The 23,468-nt window shown below is 44.3% G+C and overlaps 1 protein-coding gene across 5 annotated transcripts in view; it reads right to left on the reverse strand.

Annotated features, from left to right (window-relative positions):
• The window catches only part of LOC110516876 (uncharacterized), a 69,292-nt gene that overhangs the window by 41,914 nt on the left and 3,910 nt on the right, over window positions 1-23,468 (reverse strand). For 4 of the 5 annotated variants that reach the window (XM_090222088.1, XM_090222089.1, XM_090222087.1 and 1 more), the window contains exon 2: window positions 196-357. In XM_090222088.1, the coding sequence (XP_090078214.1) occupies window positions 196-357 (162 nt within the window). Of the gene's footprint in view, window positions 1-195; window positions 358-1,864; window positions 1,961-23,468 lie in introns of those variants that run through there. The other variant, XM_090222091.1, reaches the window with a different exon arrangement.

The raw sequence follows: 23,468 nt of genomic DNA on the forward strand, positions 1-23,468 counted from the left end.
AGTAAGCAGTTCACGTCATACGTTACAAACATGACTTGAGCTACTCAGCTGCTACAGATGACAACAAGACTGGTGTGGGACACCCTAGTCTTACACCCTGGTGCAGTCTACGATCACCAGAGCAGTATGTTCTATTGTAGGATTCTACAGCAGGAAAGTGTTGGCTGTTAGCCTCCATTCAGCTTTGTGACTTACATTGGATATAGCTCCGGGAGCCCATTGTCCGGTGTGGGGCTGGTGGTGCTGGCTGGGCCAGTGTGGGTGTGTGGGTCCTGGTCCCCCTGTCTCTCCCTGGCCCTTCGTCTCCGTTCCCGCTCTATCTCCTCAGCATCCTCAATACTGCGCTGGGCCGTCACCCTGGAACACAGAGGCAGCGAAAGAGAATATACAAATAAAATTCATATTTTCATGTGTGGACCTATTTTTTAAATTTTTTTTCTTCTAATGGACAGAGTAAGAAACACACAGGAAGTCTACAAACATATTCCCTCCTACTGGTGAGATACAAGTGAGAGGAACAAAGTGAAAACCAGAGGATATTTTTTTTTTAACTAGGCAAGTAACCAACTAACCAGCTCACCTGTCAGATAACTCTACGGTAACCCTACTAACTAACCAGCTCACCTGACAGATAACTCTACTGTGACCCTGCTAACTAACTAACCAGCTCACCTGACAGATAACTCTACTGTAACCTTACTAACTAACTAACCAGCTCACCTGACAGATAACTTTACTGTAACCCTACTAACTAACCAGCTCACCTGACAGATAACTCTACTGTGACCCTACTAACTAACCAGCTCACCTGTCAGATAACTCCACTGTGACCCTACTAACTAACTATCCAGCTCACCTGACAGACAACTCTACTGTGACCCTACTAACTAACTAACCAGCTCACCTGTCAGATAACTCTACTGTAACCCTACTAACTAACTAACCAGCTCACCTGACAGATAACTCTACTGTGACCCTACTAACTAACTAACCAGCTCACCTGACAGATAACTCTACTGTGACCCTACTAACTAACTAACTAACCAGCTCACCTGACAGATAACTCTACTGTAACCCTACTAACTAACCAGCTCACCTGTCAGATAACTCTACTGTGACCCTACTAACTAACCAGCTCACCTGACAGATAACTCTACTGTGACCCTACTAACTAACCAGCTCACCTGACAGATAACTCTACTGTGACCCTGCTAACTAACTAACCAGCTCACCTGACAGATAACTCTACTGTGACCCTACTAACTAACCAGCTCACCTGACAGATAACTCTACTGTAACCCTACTAACTAACCTGCTCACCTGACAGATAACTCTACTGTGACCCTACTAACTAACTAACCAGCTCACCTGACAGATAACTCTACTGTGTACCTGCTAACTAACCAGCTCACCTGACAGATAACTCTACTGTGACCCTACTAACTAACCAGCTCACCTGACAGATAACTCTCCTGTAACCCTACTAACTAACTAACCAGCTCACCTGACAGATAACTCTACTGTGACACTACTAATTAACCAGCTCACCTGTCAGATAACTCTACTGTGACCCTACTAACTAACTAACCAGCTCACCTGACAGATAACTCTACTGTGACCCTACTAACTAACCAGCTCACCTGACAGATAACTCTACTGTGACCCTGCTAACTAACTAACCAGCTCATCTGACATATAACTCTACTATGACCCTGCTAACTAACTAACCAGCTCATCTGTCAGATAACTCTACTGTAACCCTACTAACTAACTAACCAGCTCACCTGACAGATAACTCTACTGTGACCCTACTAACTAACCAGCTCACCTGACAGATAACTCTACTGTGACCCTACTAACTAACCAGCTCACGACTGTTGCCGCTATTAGAGTTTCTGAGTTGCAGCTAGCCGTCTTCAACACACTGAACTTCACCCTCCCCCATTCGTCCTATGTTCCAGCCACGCCATTAGCTCATAGCCCCGCCTCCTCCACTGCATGTGAAAGAGAGGAATAGAGTCATAGAGGGGGGTGAGTAGGTCGAGAGGCAGAGGAGAGAGGAGGGATGGAGGAGTGAGTAGGTCGAGAGGCAGAGGAGAGAGCAGGGAGGGAGGAGTGAGTAGGTCGAGAGGCAGAGGAGAGAGGAGGGATGGAGGAGTGAGTAGGTCGAGAGGCAGAGGAGAGAGGAGGGATGGAGGAGTGAGTAGGTCGAGAGGCAGAGGAGAGAGGAGGGATGGAGGAGTGAGTAGGTCGAGAGGCAGAGGAGAGAGCAGGGAGGGATGCAGAGAGAAAGGGTGAGTAGGTTAAGAGGTAGAGGAGAGAGGAAGGAGTGGGGAGGGAGGCAGAGGGAGGGGTGAGTAGGTTAAGAGGTAGAGGAGAGACGAAGGAGTGGGGAGGGAGGCAGAGGGAGGGGGTGAGTAGGTCGAGGGAGGGAGGAGAGAGGAGGGATGGAGGAGTGAGTAGGTCGAGAGGCAGAGGAGAGAGGAGGGATGGAGGAGTGAGTAGGTCGAGAGGCAGAGGAGAGAGCAGGGAGGGATGCAGAGAGAAAGGGTGAGTAGGTTAAGAGGTAGAGGAGAGAGGAAGGAGAGGGGAGGGAGGCAGAGGGAGGGGTGAGTAGGTTAAGAGGTAGAGGAGAGACGAAGGAGTGGGGAGGGAGGCAGAGGGAGGGGGTGAGTAGGTCGAGGGAGGGAGGAGAGAGGAGGGATGGAGGAGTGAGTAGGTCGAGAGGCAGAGGAGAGAGGAGGGATGGAGGAGTGAGTAGGTCGAGAGGCAGAGGAGAGAGCAGGGAGGGAGGAGTGAGTAGGTCGAGAGGTAGAGGAGAGAGGAGGGATGGAGGAGTGAGTAGGTCGAGAGGCAGAGGAGAGAGCAGGGAGGGAGGAGTGAGTAGGTCGAGAGGTAGAGGAGAGAGCAGGGAGGGAGGAGTGAGTAGGTCGAGAGGCAGAAGAGAGAGCAGGGAGGGATGCAGAGAGAAAGGGTGAGTAGGTTAAGAGGTAGAGGAGAGAGGAAGGAGTGGGGAGGGAGGCAGAGGGAGGGGTGAGTAGGTTAAGAGGTAGAGGAGAGACGAAGGAGTGGGGAGGGAGGCAGAGGGAGGGGGTGAGTAGGTCAAGGGAGGGAGGGAGGGAGGGAGGGAGGGAGGGAGGGAGGGAGGGAGGGAGGGAGAAAAGAGACTCTGGAGAAGAGTTATGGTCAGGAGGACTGAAGAGGAGGATGCCAGAGGTTGGAGTGGGTCAAAGAGGAGTTTCTTGTCCTGGTATGAACTCTACACAGGAGAGCCATATACACACACACACGCACACATACACACACACACACACACACACACACACACACACACACACACACACACACACACACACACACACACACACACACACACACACACACACACACACACACACACACACACACACACACACACACACACACAAACATACACACTCCTAGGATCCATCATTTCCTCTCCATTCTTACTGTAAGTGGAGCCAACACAGCGACTGACAGTCTTCCTCAACAATGGCCTTTAATTCACCACAATGGAAACATTCATGTCAATTCAGCCATTTTGTTTCCTAAACTATTTCATAAAATACTAAAAGGACTGACTCATCTTGACCAGGGGGAAACGTTCTTTAATAATCTTTGTTGTGTTTCTGAATCTGAATCAATCAAAAAATGAAGGATTGATTTCCATCCATAGACTAGACTCAGATTGTCATGCAAATAAAAACAGCATAAAATCTCTTTCTTTCTACTGTTTCAAGATTGTTTATCATTAAATCACATCAAAGCCCACCATTCTCATTTCCCATATAATTGCTATGTAGACCACAGAGAGGACGGAGCTGCCAAATCTCTAGTTTATATTGGAGCTCAGTTGCCTCTAATGTAATGACCCCGTGTGTTGCTGTTCTCTCTTCGGGTCGCTAAATAATGAGTCTAAAACGATAGGGGGGCCTGGCACAGAATGTGAGAAACTATTCCTATTGGGATGTTTTTCTCATTTTAAACACACAGGAGAACAAATAAGGACATTCGACGAGAATCAAGCAGTACTTCGAATCAAAATCTGTTGTAAATCCATCCCGATTTAAATGAATCAGGAAACGGAACTGAACATGGACTTTATACACAACAAATCTAACGCACCCAATTCCTGGGGCCCAGAGTTTTTTTCCTGATCTGATAGGCTAACCTAAACAGTTTTTCCCTGATCTGATAGGCTAACCTAAACAGTTTTTCCCTGATCTGATAGGCTAACCTAAACAGTTTTTCCCTGATCTGGTAGGCTAACCTAAACAGTTTTTCTCTGATCTGGTAGGCTAACCTAAACAGTTTTTCCCTGATCTGGTAGGCTAACCTAAACAGTTTTTTCCCTGATCTGATAGGCTAACCTAAACAGTTTTTTCCCTGATCTGATAGGCTAACCTAAACAGGTAAAATACTCTGGGTGTGACATAGAAATAAACAATGTGTTAAAAACTGTTTTATAAAGGCTGTGATGTGACCAGGTTTTTCTAATCGGGTCATATGTTTGGGTTTTGTTTAGTTAAGACGCTCCAGGACGTGTCTTACACATAGTCGATAGTCGAAGATTTTTCATCTTTCAATCGGTGAAAACACTAAAGAAAGGTAGTAAAATGCATTATTAGCACTTTTCTCTGAAGAAAATGTATCCTATATAATTTTGAGGACAACATATGAACAATTCCCTATGCATTGGTCTGGAGAATACATCTAAGCAGAACCACAACCACACCACATGTGTTGAACGCAGAAGCTTCTGAGGAAAATGAGTTTGATGAATGTTACACGTTTTTAACTTCTATTTGCTATTTATGGCCTGTAGGCCTCATTGACCTGAGCTCATACAACTCGTTTGTGAGTAAAACAAGCATAATGTATAGATTATTTTGACTATAACAAATACTCAGATGAAACATGTTGTGATATTTATCACAGACTAATATGTGTCAAAGTTTAACAAGGACTCTCTCCTCCTCACCAGTGTCATGATCAAAGATATGATCAAGAGCCTCAAATACAGTATAGCGTTTGGTCATTGTGCTGCCACTGAATGAATTGTGAGCAAGGCCTCAAAAAAGCTTTAAGCTTTAAGCTTGAGCTGAGAAAAGTTCTATATATTATTGAAACAATGTTGCGATTGTTTGTGAGAATGACAACAGGTGTGATTCCCGTGGAGGAAAGATTCTACTGGGGAAAGGTTCCGGTGGGGGTTGCCATGGAAGCCAAGAAGGGGAGTGAGGTGTGTAGGTGTGTGTGTGTGTGTGTGTGTGTGTGTGTGTGTGTGTGTGTGTGTGTGTGTGTGTGTGTGTGTGTGTGTGTGTGTGTGTGTGCGTGTGCGTGTGTTCAAACAAACATGCATGTGGGGGTCTGGGAGAGGAAGTGTGTCCATCTGAGGAATGGACATGTGCCTGAACTCAGTTTTATACACTAATTGTAGTCTCACCCATTCATTTCTAATGACAGCTCCCATTCAGACCCAGAACGAGAACACCACAGGTGTACAAAAGTTAAATAAAACACCCAAAATGTATTTTGTGTGTTCAGATGCCCTGTGAGGACAAAGTCCTGGAACTTTATGACAATCAGATGAAATGAACTACATTTGTCAGAGAGAAAACTTGTAAATCGGTCCAATTCGACCAGAACACAGCAGGAGGGTTAACAAAAATGAAACATGGTTTGTTGTAATGTTGTAAGGCAGGCCTGCTGTTCTTTATATTCGTATTAGAGGGGTGGGCATTACTTTTTTTATACACTAACGTTGATTGATGAAGATCTGTTGTTAGCTTTAGCTAGCAGGAACTATATGCTTTTGTTGTTAGCTTTAGCTAGCAGGAACTATATGCTTTTGTTGTTAGCTTAAGCTAGCAGGAACTATATGCTTTTGTTGTTAGCTTTAGCTAGCAGGAACTATATGCTTTTGTTGTTAGCTTAAGCTAGCAGGAACTATATGGTTTTGTTGTTAGCTTAAGCTAGCAGGTACTATATGCTTTTGTTGTTAGCTTTAGCTAGCAGGAACTATATGCTTTTGTTGTTAGCTTAAGCTAGCAGGAACTATATGCTTTTGTTGTTAGCTTTAGCTAGCAGGAACTATATGCTTTTGTTGTTAGCTTTAGCTAGCAGGAACTATATGCTTTTGTCTTGAAGCTAAAATGCAATGAGTGTACAGATGAGAAAATAAACCGTTAAATTGTCTGAACATGCTTGCGATTTGTTGCGTTATTCAAAAGTGTAATATGGTAGATGCATGAAGATTTGCTTGCTTAAAATTAGCTAGTAGCTAGCTAGTAGAATAGTTTGCAATGCTTAGCTTCCTGGCTAGAGGCTACTGTGACATCTACAGGATACTTTTGAGGTGCGAAGCAAGAATGTCAACCGAACCCTTGCTCGGCTTGTGACATTCCCGCCATATTATGTCAATTGAAATGTCACTCTGATAACTATATTCAGTCACTCTGATAACTATATTCAGTCACTCTGATAACTCTATTCAGTCACTCTGATAACTCTATTCAGTCACTCTGATAACTCTATTCGGTCACTCTGATAACTCTATTCGGTCACTCTGATAACTCTATTCAGTCACTCTGATAACTATATTCAGTCACTCTGATAACTTTATTCAGTCACTCTGATAACTTTATTCAGTCACTCTGATAACTCTATTCAGTCACTCTGATAACTCTATTCAGTCACTCTGATAACTCCATTCGGTCACTCTGATAACTCTATTCGGTCACTCTGATAACTCTATTCAGTCACTCTGATAACTATATTCAGTCACTCTGATAACTTTATTCAGTCACTCTGATAACTTTATTCAGTCACTCTGATAACTATATTCAGTCACTCTGATAACTCTATTCAGTCACTCTGATAACTCTATTCAGTCACTCTGATAACTCTATTCGGTCACTCTGATAACTCTATTCGGTCACTCTGATAACTCTATTCAGTCACTCTGATAACTATATTCAGTCACTCTGATAACTTTATTCAGTCACTCTGATAACTTTATTCAGTCACTCTGATAACTCTATTCAGTCACTCTGATAACTTTATTCAGTCACTCTGATAACTCTATTCAGTCACTCTGATAACTCTATTCAGTCACTCTGATAACTCTATTCGGTCACTCTGATAACTCTATTCGGTCACTCTGATAACTCTATTCAGTCACTCTGATAACTATATTCAGTCACTCTGATAACTTTATTCAGTCACTCTGATAACTTTATTCAGTCACTCTGATAACTCTATTCAGTCACTCTGATAACTTTATTCAGTCACTCTGATAGCTATATTCAGTCACTCTGATAACTCTATTCAGTCACTCTGATAACTATATTCAGTCACTCTGATAACTTTATTCAGTCACTCTGATAACTTTATTCAGTCACTCTGATAACTCTATTCAGTCACTCTGATAACTTTATTCAGTCACTCTGATAGCTATATTCAGTCACTCTGATAACTATATTCAGTCACTCTGATAGCTCTATTCAGTCACTCTGATACCTATATTCAGTCACTCTGATAACTATATTCAGTCACTCTGATAGCTCTATTCAGTCACTCTGATACCTATATTCAGTCACTCTTATAACTAACTATATTCAGTGAAAATAAGCCCTAAGGTCTTTACTGTGTTAGAGAGCTGTATGCTACTGAAAAAACATCAGCCAACCTAGGTAACCACAGGATCACACCAGCCAAAATAGGTCACCTGAGGATCTGGCCTGGGATTGGCCAGTCTGAGCAGGAAGTATGAAGTGGCCAGCACAGCAACAAACAGAGGTACCTCTCAGGCTCAGTCTCAGTCTCCAAACAATAAGACAAACAAGAGGAATTAAACATTTAAAGCCACAATCCTTATTCATGTGGGTCCTTAATCCTAATTAAAATGACCATTGAAAAGCAGTAATTATTGCATAGTGCACTTTTAATCTGTGTAAACCTCTCTCATAATGCCACCAGGACTGTACTGTACAGTGTATACTGATAAAACCACCACCACCCATGTATTCTCTATGGCCAGAGGAGGTCATTCACTGCCAAAAGAGAGTTTGAGGGTACAAAACATTAGGAACATATTCCTAATATTGAGTTGCGGCCCCTGTTGCCCTCAGAACAGCCTCAATTCATCGGGGTCATGGACTCTACAAGGTGTCGAAAGCCTTCCACAGGGTCTCTACAAGATGTTGAAAGCCTTCCACAGGTGTTCCTAATCTTTTGTCCACTCAGTGTAAAACCCACAGTGTAGCAGCATATGCTAGTTAGAGTAGAGATGTGGTTGTGGGAGAACAGAAGAGAACAGGAAAACATACTGTGAAGACCAACCTTTCCCTTTCGCACTATTGTTTCCACAACCAAGTCAACATCCCAACTCTTAGTAACCCTTTCCAACTCTTCCCAACCCTTTCCAACTCTTCCCAACCCGCCCCAACCCTTTCCAACCCTTTCCAACCCTTCCAACCCTTTCCAACCATTTCCAACTCTTCCTAACCCTTTCCAACCCTTCCCAACCCTTTCCAACTCTTACCCAACCCTTTCCAACTCTTACCCAACCCTTTCCAACTCTTCCCAACCCTTTCCAACCCTTCCCAACCCTTTCCAACTCTTACCCAACCCTTTCCAACTCTTACCCAACCCTTTCCAACTCTTCCCAACCCTTTCCAACTCTTACCCAACCCTTTCCAACTCTTACCCAACCCTTTCCAACTCTTCCCAACCCTTTCCAACTCTTCCCAACCCTTTCCAACTCTTACCCAACCCTTTCCAACTCTTCCCAACCCTTTCCAACTCTTCCCAACCCTTTCCATGTTGAGGATGTCCCTTCTATCAGCATTTTATCTCATACTACATAATGACTTGTGCGTCCCTGGGTTATGACACGTGTGCTCTGGGTTTGACGGGTAAAACTCTATCTGAGGCGTGTCACTTCTTCCGCTCGGGGGAGATGGAGACAGTCGAGGTCTGGGAGACAGATTGAGAGGGGTGGTGGAGAGGGCAGGAGGGTGTGTGTGTGTGTGTGTGTGTGTTTCTCCCCCAGATGATGTCATCTCCATTAGGGAAGTTCCAGCCATAAAAGACTCCATTGAACCCGCTGCAACCTGGTCTCAGAGCATTTCATATTATTCTATACGTAAATCCCGAGACAATCCATTTAGTATGATGTGTTATGAATTACAATTCGCATTAGCTAACATGCTAAGTAAATGCAAAGTAGCTAAAAATAGCAAGTAGTTGAAAGATTGCTAATTAGCTAAAGTAGTCCTTGATGAGATTCGAACTCACAACCTTTGGGTTGCTAGATGTTCGCGTTATATCCATCAATCAAATGTATTTATAAAGCCCTTCTTACATCCGCCGATGTCACAAAGTGCTGTACAGAAACCCAGCCTAAAACCCCAAACAGCAAGCAATGCAGGTGTAGATTCCTGCCTTTCTAGGGAGTGTTTCCTAGCTGGTGGCTAGGAAACACTCCCTAGAAAGGCAGGAATCTAGGAAGAAACCTAGAGAGGAACCAGGCCCTGTGGGGTGGCCAGTCCTCTTCTGGCTGTGCCGGGTGGAGATGATAACAGAACATGGCCAAGATGTTCAAACGTTCATAGATGAACAGCAGGGTCAGATAATAATAATGCCTACCCATCCACCCCAACCAATAACGTTACCTTTGTTTTTTGCGCTTTGCGTTAAGTAACCATCTGTCTTATACCAAACATAACATATCTTACTAATTTGAGTTTTCCCCTGGATTTACATGTACTATGTTACGTCTAGTCCATGACACCAGGACGTGAACCCAGACCCTTCAATGTAATTTTGATGATGTCATCACTAAGTGACGCAGATGGCTAAAGCAACTGAACCAGACAGGTGGTGATACAGCCGCGGGGCTGCTACACGACTACCGTCAAATCACTCTCCTGTTTGTGAGACAGCAACAACCTCGAACCTCACAGACAGACAGTAGACAGTAGAGAGTCAATGAACTGCAATGATGAAACTTGGCTTTAGTCATTTAGCTTTAGCCGACATTGTTAAGCCATTGAAGTTTTCTGTCACAATACGGGACGAAATAAAAGATTGAAACAAGCGATCGTGAGCAAAGCACTTAGAATAGAAGGAAGTACCCTCCAAGGGTAAGAAGTTGTGACGTCGGCATTGTAACGATTCTGAACTGTAACGGAGTCTTTGCTTTACTCAAACACAATTTGCCCTGATTTGAAATACACATTGCAAACATGTCCCTGAGCAAAAAGTACATTCTGTTCGGATTCTGGTACATACTGTGTGTTAGTGTATCATAATCAGAAACAGGTCTGGTCAGTGAGGTGCCACTGATATCTGTGACATTAATCTGTAGTCTGATATCAGTGACATTAATCTATAGTCTGATATCTGTGACATTAATCTATAGTCTGATATCTGTGACATTAATCTATAGTCTGATATCAGTGACATTCATCTGTAGTCTGATATCTGTGACATTAATCTATAGTCTGATATCAGTGACATTAATCTATAGTCTGATATCAGTGACATTAATCTGTAGTCTGATATCAGTGACATTAATCTACAGTCTGATATCAGTGACATTAATCTATAGTCTGATATCAGTGACATTAATCTATAGTCTGATATCTGTGACATTAATCTATAGTCTGATATCAGTGACATTCATCTGTAGTCTGATATCTGTGACATTAATCTATAGTCTGATATCAGTGACATTAATCTGTAGTCTGATATCAGTGACATTAATCTACAGTCTGATATCAGTGACATTAATCTATAGTCTGATATCAGTGACATTAATCTATAGTCTGATATCAGTGACATTAATCTATAGTCTGATATCAGTGACATTAATCTATAGCCTGATATCAGTGACATTAATCTATAGTCTGATATCTGTGACATTCATCTGTAGTCTGATATCTGTGACATTAATCTGTAGTCTGATATCAGTGACATTAATCTATAGTCTGATATCAGTGACATTAATCTATAGTCTGATATCAGTGACATTAATCTATAGTATGATATCAGTGAAATTAAACTATAGACTGATATCTGTGACATTAATCTATAGTCTGATATCAGTGTCATTAATCTATAGTCTGATTTCAGTGACATTAATCTATAATCTGATATCGGTGACATTAATCTATAGTCTGATATCAGTGACATTAATCTATAGTCTGATATCTGTGTCATTAATCTATAATCTGATATCAGTGACATTAATCTGTAGTCTGATATCAGTGACATTAATCTATAGTCTGATATCAGTGACATTAATCTATAATCTGATATCAGTGACATTAATCTGTAGTCTGATATCAGTGACATTAATCTATAGTCTGATATCAGTGACATTAATCTATAGTCTGATATCAGTGACATTAATCTATAGTCTGATTTCAGTGACATTAATCTGTAGTCTGATATCAGTGACATTAATCTATAGTCTGATATCAGTGACATTAATCTATAGTCTGATATCAGTGACATTAATCTATAGTCTGATATTAGTGACATTAATCTGTAGTCTGACATCTGTGACATTCATCTGTAGTCTGATATCTGTGACATTAATCTGTAGTCTGATATCAGTGACATTAATCTATAGTCTGATATCAGTGACATTAATCTATAGTCTGATATCAGTGACATTAATCTATAGTCTGATATCAGTGACATTAATCTGTAGTCTGACATCTGTGACATTCATCTGTAGTCTGATATCTGTGACATTAATCTGTAGTCTGATATCAGTGACATTAATCTATAGTCTGATATCAGTGACATTAATCTATAGTATGATATCAGTGACATTAATCTATAGTATGATATCAGTGAAATTAAACCATAGACTGATATCTGTGACATTAATCTATAGTCTGATATCAGTGTCATTAATCTATAGTCTGATTTCAGTGACATTAATCTATAATCTGATATCAGTGACATTAATCTATAGTCTGATATCAGTGACATTAATCTATAGTCTGATATCAGTGACATTAATCTATAATCTGATATCAGTGACATTAATCTGTAGTCTGATATCAGTGACATTAATCTATAGTCTGATATCAGTGACATTAATCTATAGTCTGATATCTGTGTCATTAATCTATAATCTGATATCAGTGACATTAATCTGTAGTCTGATATCAGTGACATTAATCTATAGTCTGATATCAGTGACATTAATCTATTATCTGATATCAGTGACATTAATCTGTAGTCTGATATCAGTGACATTAATCTATAGTCTGATATCAGTGACATTAATCTATAGTCTGATATCAGTGACATTAATCTATAGTCTGATTTCAGTGACATTAATCTGTAGTCTGATATCAGTGACATTAATCTATAGTCTGATATCAGTGACATTAATCTGTAGTCTGATATCAGTGACATTAATCTATAGTCTGATATCTGTGACATTAATCTATAATCTGTGTCATTAATCTATAGTCTGATATCAGTGACATGAATCTATAGTCTGATATCAGTGACATTAATCTGTAGTCTGATATCAGTGACATTAATCTATAGTCTGATATCAGTGACATTAATCTATAGTCTGATATCAGTGACATTAATCTATAGTCTGATTTCAGTGACATTAATCTGTAGTCTGATATCAGTGACATTAATCTGTAGTCTGATATCAGTGACATTAATCTGTAGTCTGATATCAGTGACATTAATCTGTAGTCTGATATCTGTGACATTCATCTGTAGTCTGATATCAGTGACATTAATCTATAGTCTGATATCAGTGACATTAATCTATAGTATGATATCAGTGACATTAATCTACAGTCTGATATCAGTGACATTAATCTATAGTATGATATCAGTGACATTAATCTACAGTCTAATATCAGTGACATTAATCTATAATCTGATATCTGTGACATTAATCTATAGTCTGATATCAGTGACATTAATCTATATCAGATATCTGTGACATTAATATATAGTCTGATATCTGTGACATTAATCTACAGTCTGATATCAGTGACATTAATCTATAGTCTGATATCAGTGACATTAATCTACAGTCTGATATCAGTGACATGAATCTATAATCTGTGTCATTAATCTATAATCTGATATCAGTGACATTAATCTATATCTGATATCTGTGACATTAATATATAGTCTGATATCTGTGACATTAATCTACAGTCTGATATCAGTGACATTAATCTATAGTCTGATATCAGTGACATTAATCTACAGTCTGATATCAGTGACATGAATCTATAATCTGTGTCATTAATCTATAATCTGATATCAGTGACATTAATCTATAGTCTGATATCAGTGACATTAATCTATAATCTGATATCAGTGACATTAATCTATAGTCTGATATCTGTGACATTAATCTACAGTCTGATATCAGTGACATTAATCTACAGTCTGATATCAGTGACATGAATCTATAATCTGTGTCATTAATCTATAGTCTGATATCAGTGACATTAATCTATAGTCTGATATCAGTGACATTAATCTATAGTCTGATATCAGTGACATTAATCTATAGTCTGATATCAGTGACATTAATCTATAGTCTGATATCAGTGTCATTAATCTATAGTCTGATATCTGTGTTATTAATCTATTGTCTGATAGCTGTGTCATTAATCTATAATCTGTGTCATTAATCTATAGTCTGATATCAGTGTCATTAATCTATAGTCTGATATCAGTGTCATTAATCTATATTCTGATATCTGTGACATTAATCTATAATCTGTGACATTAATCTATAGTCTGATATCTGTGTCATTAATCTATAGTCTGATAGCTGTGTCATTAATCTATAGTCTGATATCAGTGTCATTAATCTATAGTTTTATATCAGTGACATTAATCTATAGTCTGATATCAGTGACATTAATCTGCGGTCTGATATCAGTGTCATTAATCTATAGTCTGATATCAGTGACATTAATCTATAGTCTGATATCAGTGTCATTAATCTATAGTCTGATATCAGTGACATTAATCTACAGTCTGATATCTATGGTCTGATATCATTGACATTAATCTATAATCTGTGTCATTAATCTATAGTCTGATATCTGTGTCATTAATCTATATTCTGATATCTGTGACATTAATCTATAATATGTGACATTAATCTATAGTCTGATATCTGTGTCATTAATCTATAGTCTGATATATGTGTCATTAATGTACAGTCTGATATCAGTGACATGAATCTATAGTTTTATATCTGTGACATGAATCTATAATCTGTGACATTACTTCTATAGTCAGATATCTGTGACATTAACCAATATTCTGATATGTTTCATTAATCTATAGTCAGATATCTGTGACATTACTTCTATAGTCTGATATCTGTGACATGAATCTATAGTGTGATATCAGTGACATTAATCTATAGTGAGATATCTGTGTCATTAATCTATAGTCAGATATCTGTGTCATGAATCTATAGTCAGATATCTGTGGCATTAATCTATAGTCTGATATCAGTGACATTAATCTATAATCTGTTTCATTAATCTATAGTCAGATATCTGTGACATTAACCTATATTCTGATATCTGTGTCATTAATCTATCATCTGTGATATTAATCTATAGTCTGATAGCCCACCTAACTCTAGTCTGGGGGAAGGAGACCCCACATTTCACCTACCTAACTCTAGTCTGGGGGAAGGAGACGTCAGACGCATATGATTTTTTTACATGAATTACTGTAAATCCACTCCTGAAGGACATGACTAACTTCCCTCACCCTCCACCTAGCCCCCATCATGAGTGCCTCAGTCCAGATGACAATAATCTGTGGACTCCCTGAGCGAGTTTCCACCTGAAGGCTCAGACTGTTCTGTGTCCATCTCTGGCTCCCGTGTCTCCCTGAGCGAGTTTCCACCTGAAGGCTCAGACCTTTCTGTTTCCATGTCTGGTGCCCGTGTCTCCCTGAGCGAGTTTCCACCTGAAGGATCAGACTGTTCTGTGTCCATCTGTGGCGCCCGTGTCTCACTGAGCGAGTTTCCACCTGAAGGCTCAGACTGTTCTGTGTCCATCTCTGGCTCCCGTGTCTCCCTGAGCGAGTTTCCACCTGAAGGCTCAGACTGTTCTGTTTCCAACTCTGGCTCCCGTGTCTCCCTGAGCGAGTTTCCACCTGAAGGCTCAGACTGTTCTGTTTCCATCTCTGGCTCCCGTGTCTCCCTGAGCGAGTTTCCACCTGAAGCCTCAGACTGTTCTGTGTCCATCTCTGGCTCCTGTGTCTCCCTGAGCGAGTTTCCACCTGAAGGCTCAGACCTTTCTGTTTCCATGTCTGGTGCCCGTGTCTCACTGAGCGAGTTTCCACCTGAAGGCTCAGACCTTTCTGTTCCCATGTCTGGTGCCCGTGTCTCACTGAGCGAGTTTCCACCTGAAGGCTCAGACGGTTCTGTTTCCATCTCTGGGGCCCGTGTCTCACTGAGCGAGTTCCCACCTGAAGGCTCAGACTGTTCTGTTTCCATGTCTGGCGCCCGTGTCTCCCTGAGCGAGTTTCCACCTGAAGGCTCAGACTGTTCTGTTTCCATGTCTGGCGCCCGTGTCTCACTGAGCGAGTTTCCACCTGAAGGCTCAGACCTTTCTGTTTCCATGTCTGGCGCCCGTGTCTCCCTGAGCGAGTTTCCACCTGAAGGCTCAGACCTTTCTGTGTCTATCTCTGGCTCCCGTGTCTCCCTGAGCGAGTTTCCACCTGAAGGCTCAGACTGTTCTGTGTCCATCTGTGGCGCCCGTGTCTCACTGAGCGAGTTTCCACCTGAAGGCTCAGACCTTTCTGTTTCCATCTCTGGCTCCCGTGTCTCCCTGAGCGAGTTTCCACCTGAAGGCTCAGACTGTTCTGTTTCCATCTCTGGCTCCCGTGTCTCCCTGAGCGAGTTTCCACCTGAAGGCTCAGACTGTTCTGTTTCCATCTCTGGCTCCCGTGTCTCCCTGAGCGAGTTTCCACCTGAAGCCTCAGACTGTTCTGTGTCCATCTCTGGCTCCTGTGTCTCCCTGAGCGAGTTTCCACCTGAAGGCTCAGACCTTTCTGTTTCCATGTCTGGTGCCCGTGTCTCACTGAGCGAGTTTCCACCTGAAGGCTCAGACTGTTCTGTTTCCATCTCTGGCGCCCGTGTCTCACTGAGCGAGTTCCCACCTGAAGGCTCAGACTGTTCTGTTTCCATGTCTGGCGCCCGTGTCTCCCTGAGCGAGTTTCCACCTGAAGGCTCAGACTGTTCTGTTTCCATCTCTGGCTCCCGTGTCTCCCTGAGCGAGTTTCCACCTGAAGCCTCAGACTGTTCTGTGTCCATCTCTGGCTCCTGTGTCTCCCTGAGCGAGTTTCCACCTGAAGGCTCAGACCTTTCTGTTTCCATGTCTGGTGCCCGTGTCTCACTGAGCGAGTTTCCACCTGAAGGCTCAGACTGTTCTGTTTCCATCTCTGGCGCCCGTGTCTCACTGAGCGAGTTCCCACCTGAAGGCTCAGACTGTTCTGTTTCCATGTCTGGCGCCCGTGTCTCACTGAGCGAGTTTCCACCTGAAGGCTCAGACCTTTCTGTTTCCATGTCTGGCGCCCGTGTCTCCCTGAGCGAGTTTCCACCTGAAGGCTCAGACCTTTCTGTGTCTATCTCTGGCTCCCGTGTCTCCCTGAGCGAGTTTCCACCTGAAGGCTCAGACTGTTCTGTTTCCATCTCTGGCGCCCGTGTCTCCCTGAGCGAGTTTCCACCTGAAGGCTCAGACTGTTCTGTGTCCATATCTGGTGCCCGTGTCTCCCTGAGCGAGTTTCCACCTGAAGGCTCAGACTGTTCTGTTTCCATCTCTGGCTCCCGTGTCTCCCTGAGCGAGTTTCCACCTGAAGCCTCAGACTGTTCTGTGTCCATCTCTGGCTCCTGTGTCTCCCTGAGCGAGTTTCCACCTGAAGGCTCAGACCTTTCTGTTTCCATGTCTGGTGCCCGTGTCTCACTGAGCGAGTTTCCACCTGAAGGCTCAGACCTTTCTGTTTCCATGTCTGGTGCCCGTGTCTCACTGAGCGAGTTTCCACCTGAAGGCTCAGACTGTTCTGTTTCCATCTCTGGGGCCCGTGTCTCACTGAGCGAGTTCCCACCTGAAGGCTCAGACTGTTCGGTTTCCATGTCTGGCGCCCGTGTCTCCCTGAGCGAGTTTCCACCTGAAGGCTCAGACTGTTCTGTTTCCATGTCTGGCGCCCGTGTCTCACTGAGCGAGTTTCCACCTGAAGGCTCAGACCTTTCTGTTTCCATGTCTGGCGCCCGTGTCTCCCTGAGCGAGTTTCCACCTGAAGGCTCAGACCTTTCTGTTTCCATGTCTGGCGCCCGTGTCTCCCTGAGCGAGTTTCCACCTGAAGGCTCAGACCTTTCTGTGTCTATCTCTGGCTCCCGTGTCTCCCTGAGCGAGTTTCCACCTGAAGGCTCAGACTGTTCTGTGTCCATCTGTGGCGCCCGTGTCTCACTGAGCGAGTTTCCACCTGAAGGCTCAGACCTTTCTGTTTCCATCTCTGGCTCCCGTGTCTCCCTGAGCGAGTTTCCACCTGAAGGCTCAGACTGTTCTGTTTCCATCTCTGGCTCCCGTGTCTCCCTGAGCGAGTTTCCACCTGAAGGCTCAGACTGTTCTGTTTCCATCTCTGGCTCCCGTGTCTCCCTGAGCGAGTTTCCACCTGAAGCCTCAGACTGTTCTGTGTCCATCTCTGGCTCCTGTGTCTCCCTGAGCGAGTTTCCACCTGAAGGCTCAGACCTTTCTGTTTCCATGTCTGGTGCCCGTGTCTCACTGAGCGAGTTTCCACCTGAAGGCTCAGACCTTTCTGTTTCCATGTCTGGTGCCCGTGTCTCACTGAGCGAGTTTCCACCTGAAGGCTCAGACTGTTCTGTTTCCATCTCTGGCGCCCGTGTCTCACTGAGCGAGTTCCCACCTGAAGGCTCAGACTGTTCTGTTTCCATGTCTGGCGCCCGTGTCTCCCTGAGCGAGTTTCCACCTGAAGGCTCAGACTGTTCTGTTTCCATGTCTGGCGCCCGTGTCTCACTGAGCGAGTTTCCACCTGAAGGCTCAGACCTTTCTGTTTCCATGTCTGGCGCCCGTGTCTCCCTGAGCGAGTTTCCACCTGAAGGCTCAGACCTTTCTGTGTCTATCTCTGGCTCCCGTGTCTCCCTGAGCGAGTTTCCACCTGAAGGCTCAGACTGTTCTGTTTCCATCTCTGGCGCCGGTGTCTCCCTGAGCGAGTTTCCACCTGAAGGCTCAGACTGTTCTGTGTCCATATCTGGCGCCCATGTCTCCCTGAGCGAGTTTCCACCTGAAGGCTCAGACTGTTCTGTTTCCATATCTGGCGCCCGTGTCTCCCTGAGCGAGTTTCCACCTGAAGGCTCAGACTGTTCTGTGTCCATATCTGGCGCCCGTGCCTCACTGAGCGAGTTTCCACCTGAAGGCTCAGACTGTTCTGTTTCCATGTCTGGCGCCCGTGTCTCCCTGAGCGAGTTTCCACCTGAAGGCTCAGACTGTTCTGTTTCCATATCTGGCGCCCGTGTCTCCCTGAGCGAGTTTCCACCTGAAGGCTCAGACTGTTCTGTTTCCATATCTGGCGCCCGTGTCTCCCTGAGCGAGTTTCCACCTGAAGGCTCAGACTGTTCTGTTTCCATCTCTGGCGCCCGTGTCTCACTGAGCGAGTTTCCACCTGAAGGCTCCGACTGTTCTGTGTCAATCTGTGGCGCCCGTGTCTCACTGAGCGAGTTTCCACCTGAAGGCTCAGACCTTTCTGTGTCCATCTCTGGCGCCCGTGTCTCCCTGAGCGAGTTTCCACCTGAAGGCTCAGACTGTTCTGTGTCAATCTGTGGCGCCCGTGTCTCACTGAGCGAGTTTCCACCTGAAGGCTCAGACCTTTCTGTTTCCATGTCTGGCGCCCGTGTCTCACTGAGCGAGTTTCCACCTGAAGGCTCAGACCTTTCTGTTTCCATGTCTGGCGCCCGTGTCTCCCTGAGCGAGTTTCCACCTGAAGGCTCAGACCTTTCTGTTTCCATGTCTGGCGCCCGTGTCTCCCTGAGCGAGTTTCCACCTGAAGGCTCAGACTGTTCTGTTTCCATCTCTGGCGCCCGTGTCTCACTGAGCGAGTTTCCACCTGAAGGCTCAGACTGTTCTGTTTCCATCTCTGGCGCCCGTGTCTCCCTGAGCGAGTTTCCACCTGAAGGCTCAGACTGTTCTGTTTCCATCTCTGGCGCCCGTGTCTCACTGAGCGAGTTTCCACCTGAAGGCTCAGACTGTTCTGTTTCCATGTCTGGCGCCCGTGTCTCCCTGAGCGAGTTTCCACCTGAAGGCTCAGACCTTTCTGTGTCCATCTCTGGCGCCCGTGTCTCCCTGAGCGAGTTTCCACCTGAAGGCTCAGACTGTTCTGTTTCCATCTCTGGCGCCCGTGTCTCACTGAGCCATGTGTCCAGCGGAACTGTTCTGACTTGGGGTCTCCAGGCCACCGTTACTTTTCATCTGGCGTTTACATCACAACGGGCTAACAGTGAACATGGGGTTTTTAACACCTTCTCCCATAGTAACTGTCTTAATGATACAGAGGTTGTTGTTTCTGCTCACCTCAAGTCTCTAGTGTCACACACTCCTGATGGAAACACGGTTCCCAGAAACGAACACAGGAGCTGACATTCAAATAAACTCTGGTGACATACTGGTGTGTGATGGAGAAAGAGTGATGGAACAAGGCCATAAGTGAAGTCACACTCAGCATTTGCTCTACATGTAACCTTCCCCAAGAGATCTGTGGATGAACTGGCCAGCCCTCACTACAACCTGCCCCCAGCCAGCCCTCACTACAACCTGCCCCCAGCCAGCTGGAAGTTGTCAAATAGCCCTTTGGATGACACAGGCCCTGGGCTGCACTGTCATGCACCGCTGCCCAGCCAGCCACTAACCCTGATCAGTCAAGCAGAGCCAGTCACTAACCCTGAACAGTCAAGCAGAGCCAGCCACTAACCCTGAACAGTCAAGCAGAGCCAGTCACTAACCCTGAACAGTCAAGCAGAGCCAGTCACTAACCCTGAACAGTCAAGCAGAGCCAGCCACTAACCCTGAACAGTCAAGCAGAGCCAGCCACTAACAGTCAAGCAGAGCCAGTCACTAACAGTCAAGCAGAGCCAGTCACTAACCCTGAACAGTCAAGCAGAGCCAGTCACTAACCCTGAACAGTCAAGCAGAGCCAGCCACTAACCCTGAACAGTCAAGCAGAGCCAGTCACTAACCCTGAACAGTCAAGCAGAGCCAGTCACTAACCCTGAACAGTCAAGCAGAGCCAGCCACTAACCCTGAACAGTCAAGCAGAGCCAGTCACTAACCCTGAACAGTCAAGCAGAGCCAGTCACTAACCCTGAAGAGTCAAGCAGAGCCAGTCACTAACCCTGATCAGTCAAGCAGAGCCAGCCACTAACCCTGAACAGTCAAGCAGAGCCAGCCACTAACCCTGAACAGTCAAGCAGAGCCAGCCACTAACCCTGATCAGTCAAGCAGAGCCAGCCACTAACCCTGAACAGTCAAGCAGAGCCAGTCACTAACCCTGAACAGTCAAGCAGAGCCAGTCACTAACCCTGAACAGTCAAGCAGAGCCAGTCACTAACCCTGAACAGTCAAGCAGAGCCAGTCACTAACAGTCAAGCAGAGCCAGTCACTAACAGTCAAGCAGAGCCAGTCACTAACAGTCAAGCAGAGCCAGTCACTAACCCTGAACAGTCAAGCAGAGCCAGTCACTAACAGTCAAGCAGAGCCAGTCACTAACAGTCAAGCAGAGCCAGTCACTAACCCTGAACAGTCAAGCAGAGCCAGCCGCTGGTTTTGAGGACAAGCTATTTTTCCTTCCATTAAACTGAATCTCATCCTGTGAAATAACGGCGTAACGGCAGTTTAAAAGTCCCTCTGCAGACACAGACCTGGAAGAGTCCTAGTTGGCTGTGATCGTGTTCTATTTGCAACTGATTGGTTGTCCAGGGTTGTTAATCTGTCACCGATTGGCTGGTCAAGAACAAAGATGTTAAAAACGGATCAGAGATGAGCTACTCTCTGATTAGCTAAGAAGCAGTAAAAGTGGCTGAGTGACTTACTGCTGCTATAGAGGTCCTATCACCACTCTCTTCTCATGGTGATGATGCTGCTATAGAGGTCCTATCACCACTCTCTTCTCATGGTGATGATGTTGTTACAGAGGTCCTATCACCACTCTCTTCTCATTGTGATGCTGTTACAGAGGTCCTATCACCACTCTCTTCTCATTGTGGTGATGCTGCTATAGAGGTCCAATCACCACTCTCTCATCATGGTGATGATGTTGCTATAGAGGTCCTATCACCACTCTCTTCTCATTGTGATGATGATGCTGGTACAGAGGTCCTATCACCACTCTCTTCTCATTGTGATGCTGTTACAGAGGTCCTATCAACACTCTCTTCTCATTGTGATGATGATGATGCTGGTACAGAGGTCCTATCACCACTCTCTTTTCATCGTGGTGATGATGATGCTGCTATAGAGGTCCTATCACCACTCTCTTCTCATTGTGGTGATGCTGTTACAGAGGTCCTATCATCACTCTCTTCTCATTGTGGTGATGCTGGTACAGAGGTCCTATCACCATTCTCTTCTCATTGTGATGCTGTTGTTACAGAGGTCCTATCACCACTCTCTCATCATTGTGATGCTGTTGTTACAGAGGTCCTATCAACACTCTCTTCTCATTGTGATGCTGTTGTTACAGAGGTCCTATCAACACTCTCTTCTCATTGTGATGCTGTTGTTACAGAGGTCCTGTCACCACTGTCTTCTCATTGTGGTGATGGGGGATCGTTGCTGTTCTGGTGATCTTCCGTTCTCCCCCTGTTTTCACTGGCCTGGTGTCAAACGTTAACAGGTTTCTGCTTGCTTTCGTTTGACACAGTGAGAAGCATTAGCTCACCGAAAAGTTCAGCACATTTAGACCAAAGTCTACAGTACTGTAGTTGTTGATGGTCCGAGTAAATAACTGAGCAAAAAATATTTAGACATATTTAGACATTCGCTTTATGATCAACAAGGGGAGATAATCATTTAATGATTTATCTGGATTGACAGCCGCAGATAGTCAAGTACGTCATTAATCACTTTGCTGTATCTAAAAGGGTTCTTTATCCCTCCGAACCCACCACCCTGCAGCCTCAAATCAAAACAGGAGAGAAACATACATCACATGGAGATCACTTCAAAAAGCAACTGACCCCCATTTCTTAAATACTGTCAACTCTCTCTCACCTCTCTTCTCTCTTCCGAAGATGATTGGCCGATCCATCTCACCAAATACAAACACCCACTAAGTTATTATTATTATTACATACCCCCCCCCCCAGGTCAGGGGTCAACAGGTCAAACCCCTGAGCCCCAGTCAAAGGCCTGGCGGGTGGTCCCCGGGGGAGGAAGGGAGGGGTCCAATTTAACCTCCAGCAGAACAATAAACACCAGTTGATGAGGGAATGGGGGGGGGGGGGGGGTAGATAGTTCCCTCTTTGTAAAGTTAGTGGTCTCACTATTGTCTTCTTTAGGGGTGTGTGTTTATCAGAACTGGTTTAAACTCCAGCTTGTATAAGAGTTGGAGTTGTATAGGAGTTGGAGTTGTATTGGAGTTGGAGTTGTATAGGAGTTGGAGTTGTACAAGAGTTGGAGTTGTATAGGAGTTGTATAGGAGTTGTATAGGAGTTGTATAGGAGTTGTATAGGAGTTGGAGTTGTATTGGAGTTGGAGTTGTATAGGAGTTGAAGTTGTATAGGAGTTGGAGTTGTATAGGAGTTGTATAGGAGTTGGAGTTGTATAGGAGTTGGAGTTGTATAGGAGATGTATAGGAGTTGCTCTCCTAAAGTGGCACCGTGCTGTAGGGCAGGACATTGTTTGACCAATTTCCTGTCCATTAGCAGTAATTAAGTGGTTGTCGGTAATTGCTGCACAGACTGTCTCTTTGGGAATGCAGCAGAGTGAATGTCTGTGAGACCGGCGGCTGCTGTTCAAGAAGAACACTGTTAACGTGTCTGGTTAATAAAGCCGTCCCTTCAGACGTTAGTGAGCAGTAGGAATGTGCTACTTTTTCTACCATGTCAACGTTGAACCACTTTCCACAGAACCACAGAATGGAGATACAGAGGGTGGTGATATGAAGGTTTCACCTCCCAGTAACAGACATCACATATGAAGGTTTCACCTCCCAGTAACAGACATCACATATGAAGGTTTCACCTCCTAGTAACAGACATCACATATGAAGGTTTCACCTCCCAGTAACAGACATCACATATGAAGGTTTCACCTCCCAGTAACAGACATCACATATGAAGGTTTCACCTCCCAGTAATAGACATCACATGTGAAGGTTTCACCTCCCAGTAA

The sequence above is a fragment of the Oncorhynchus mykiss genome, chromosome 26, assembly GCF_057628025.1.
Source record: "Oncorhynchus mykiss isolate SJ-2025 chromosome 26, ASM5762802v1, whole genome shotgun sequence".
Taxonomy (NCBI): domain Eukaryota; kingdom Metazoa; phylum Chordata; class Actinopteri; order Salmoniformes; family Salmonidae; genus Oncorhynchus; species Oncorhynchus mykiss.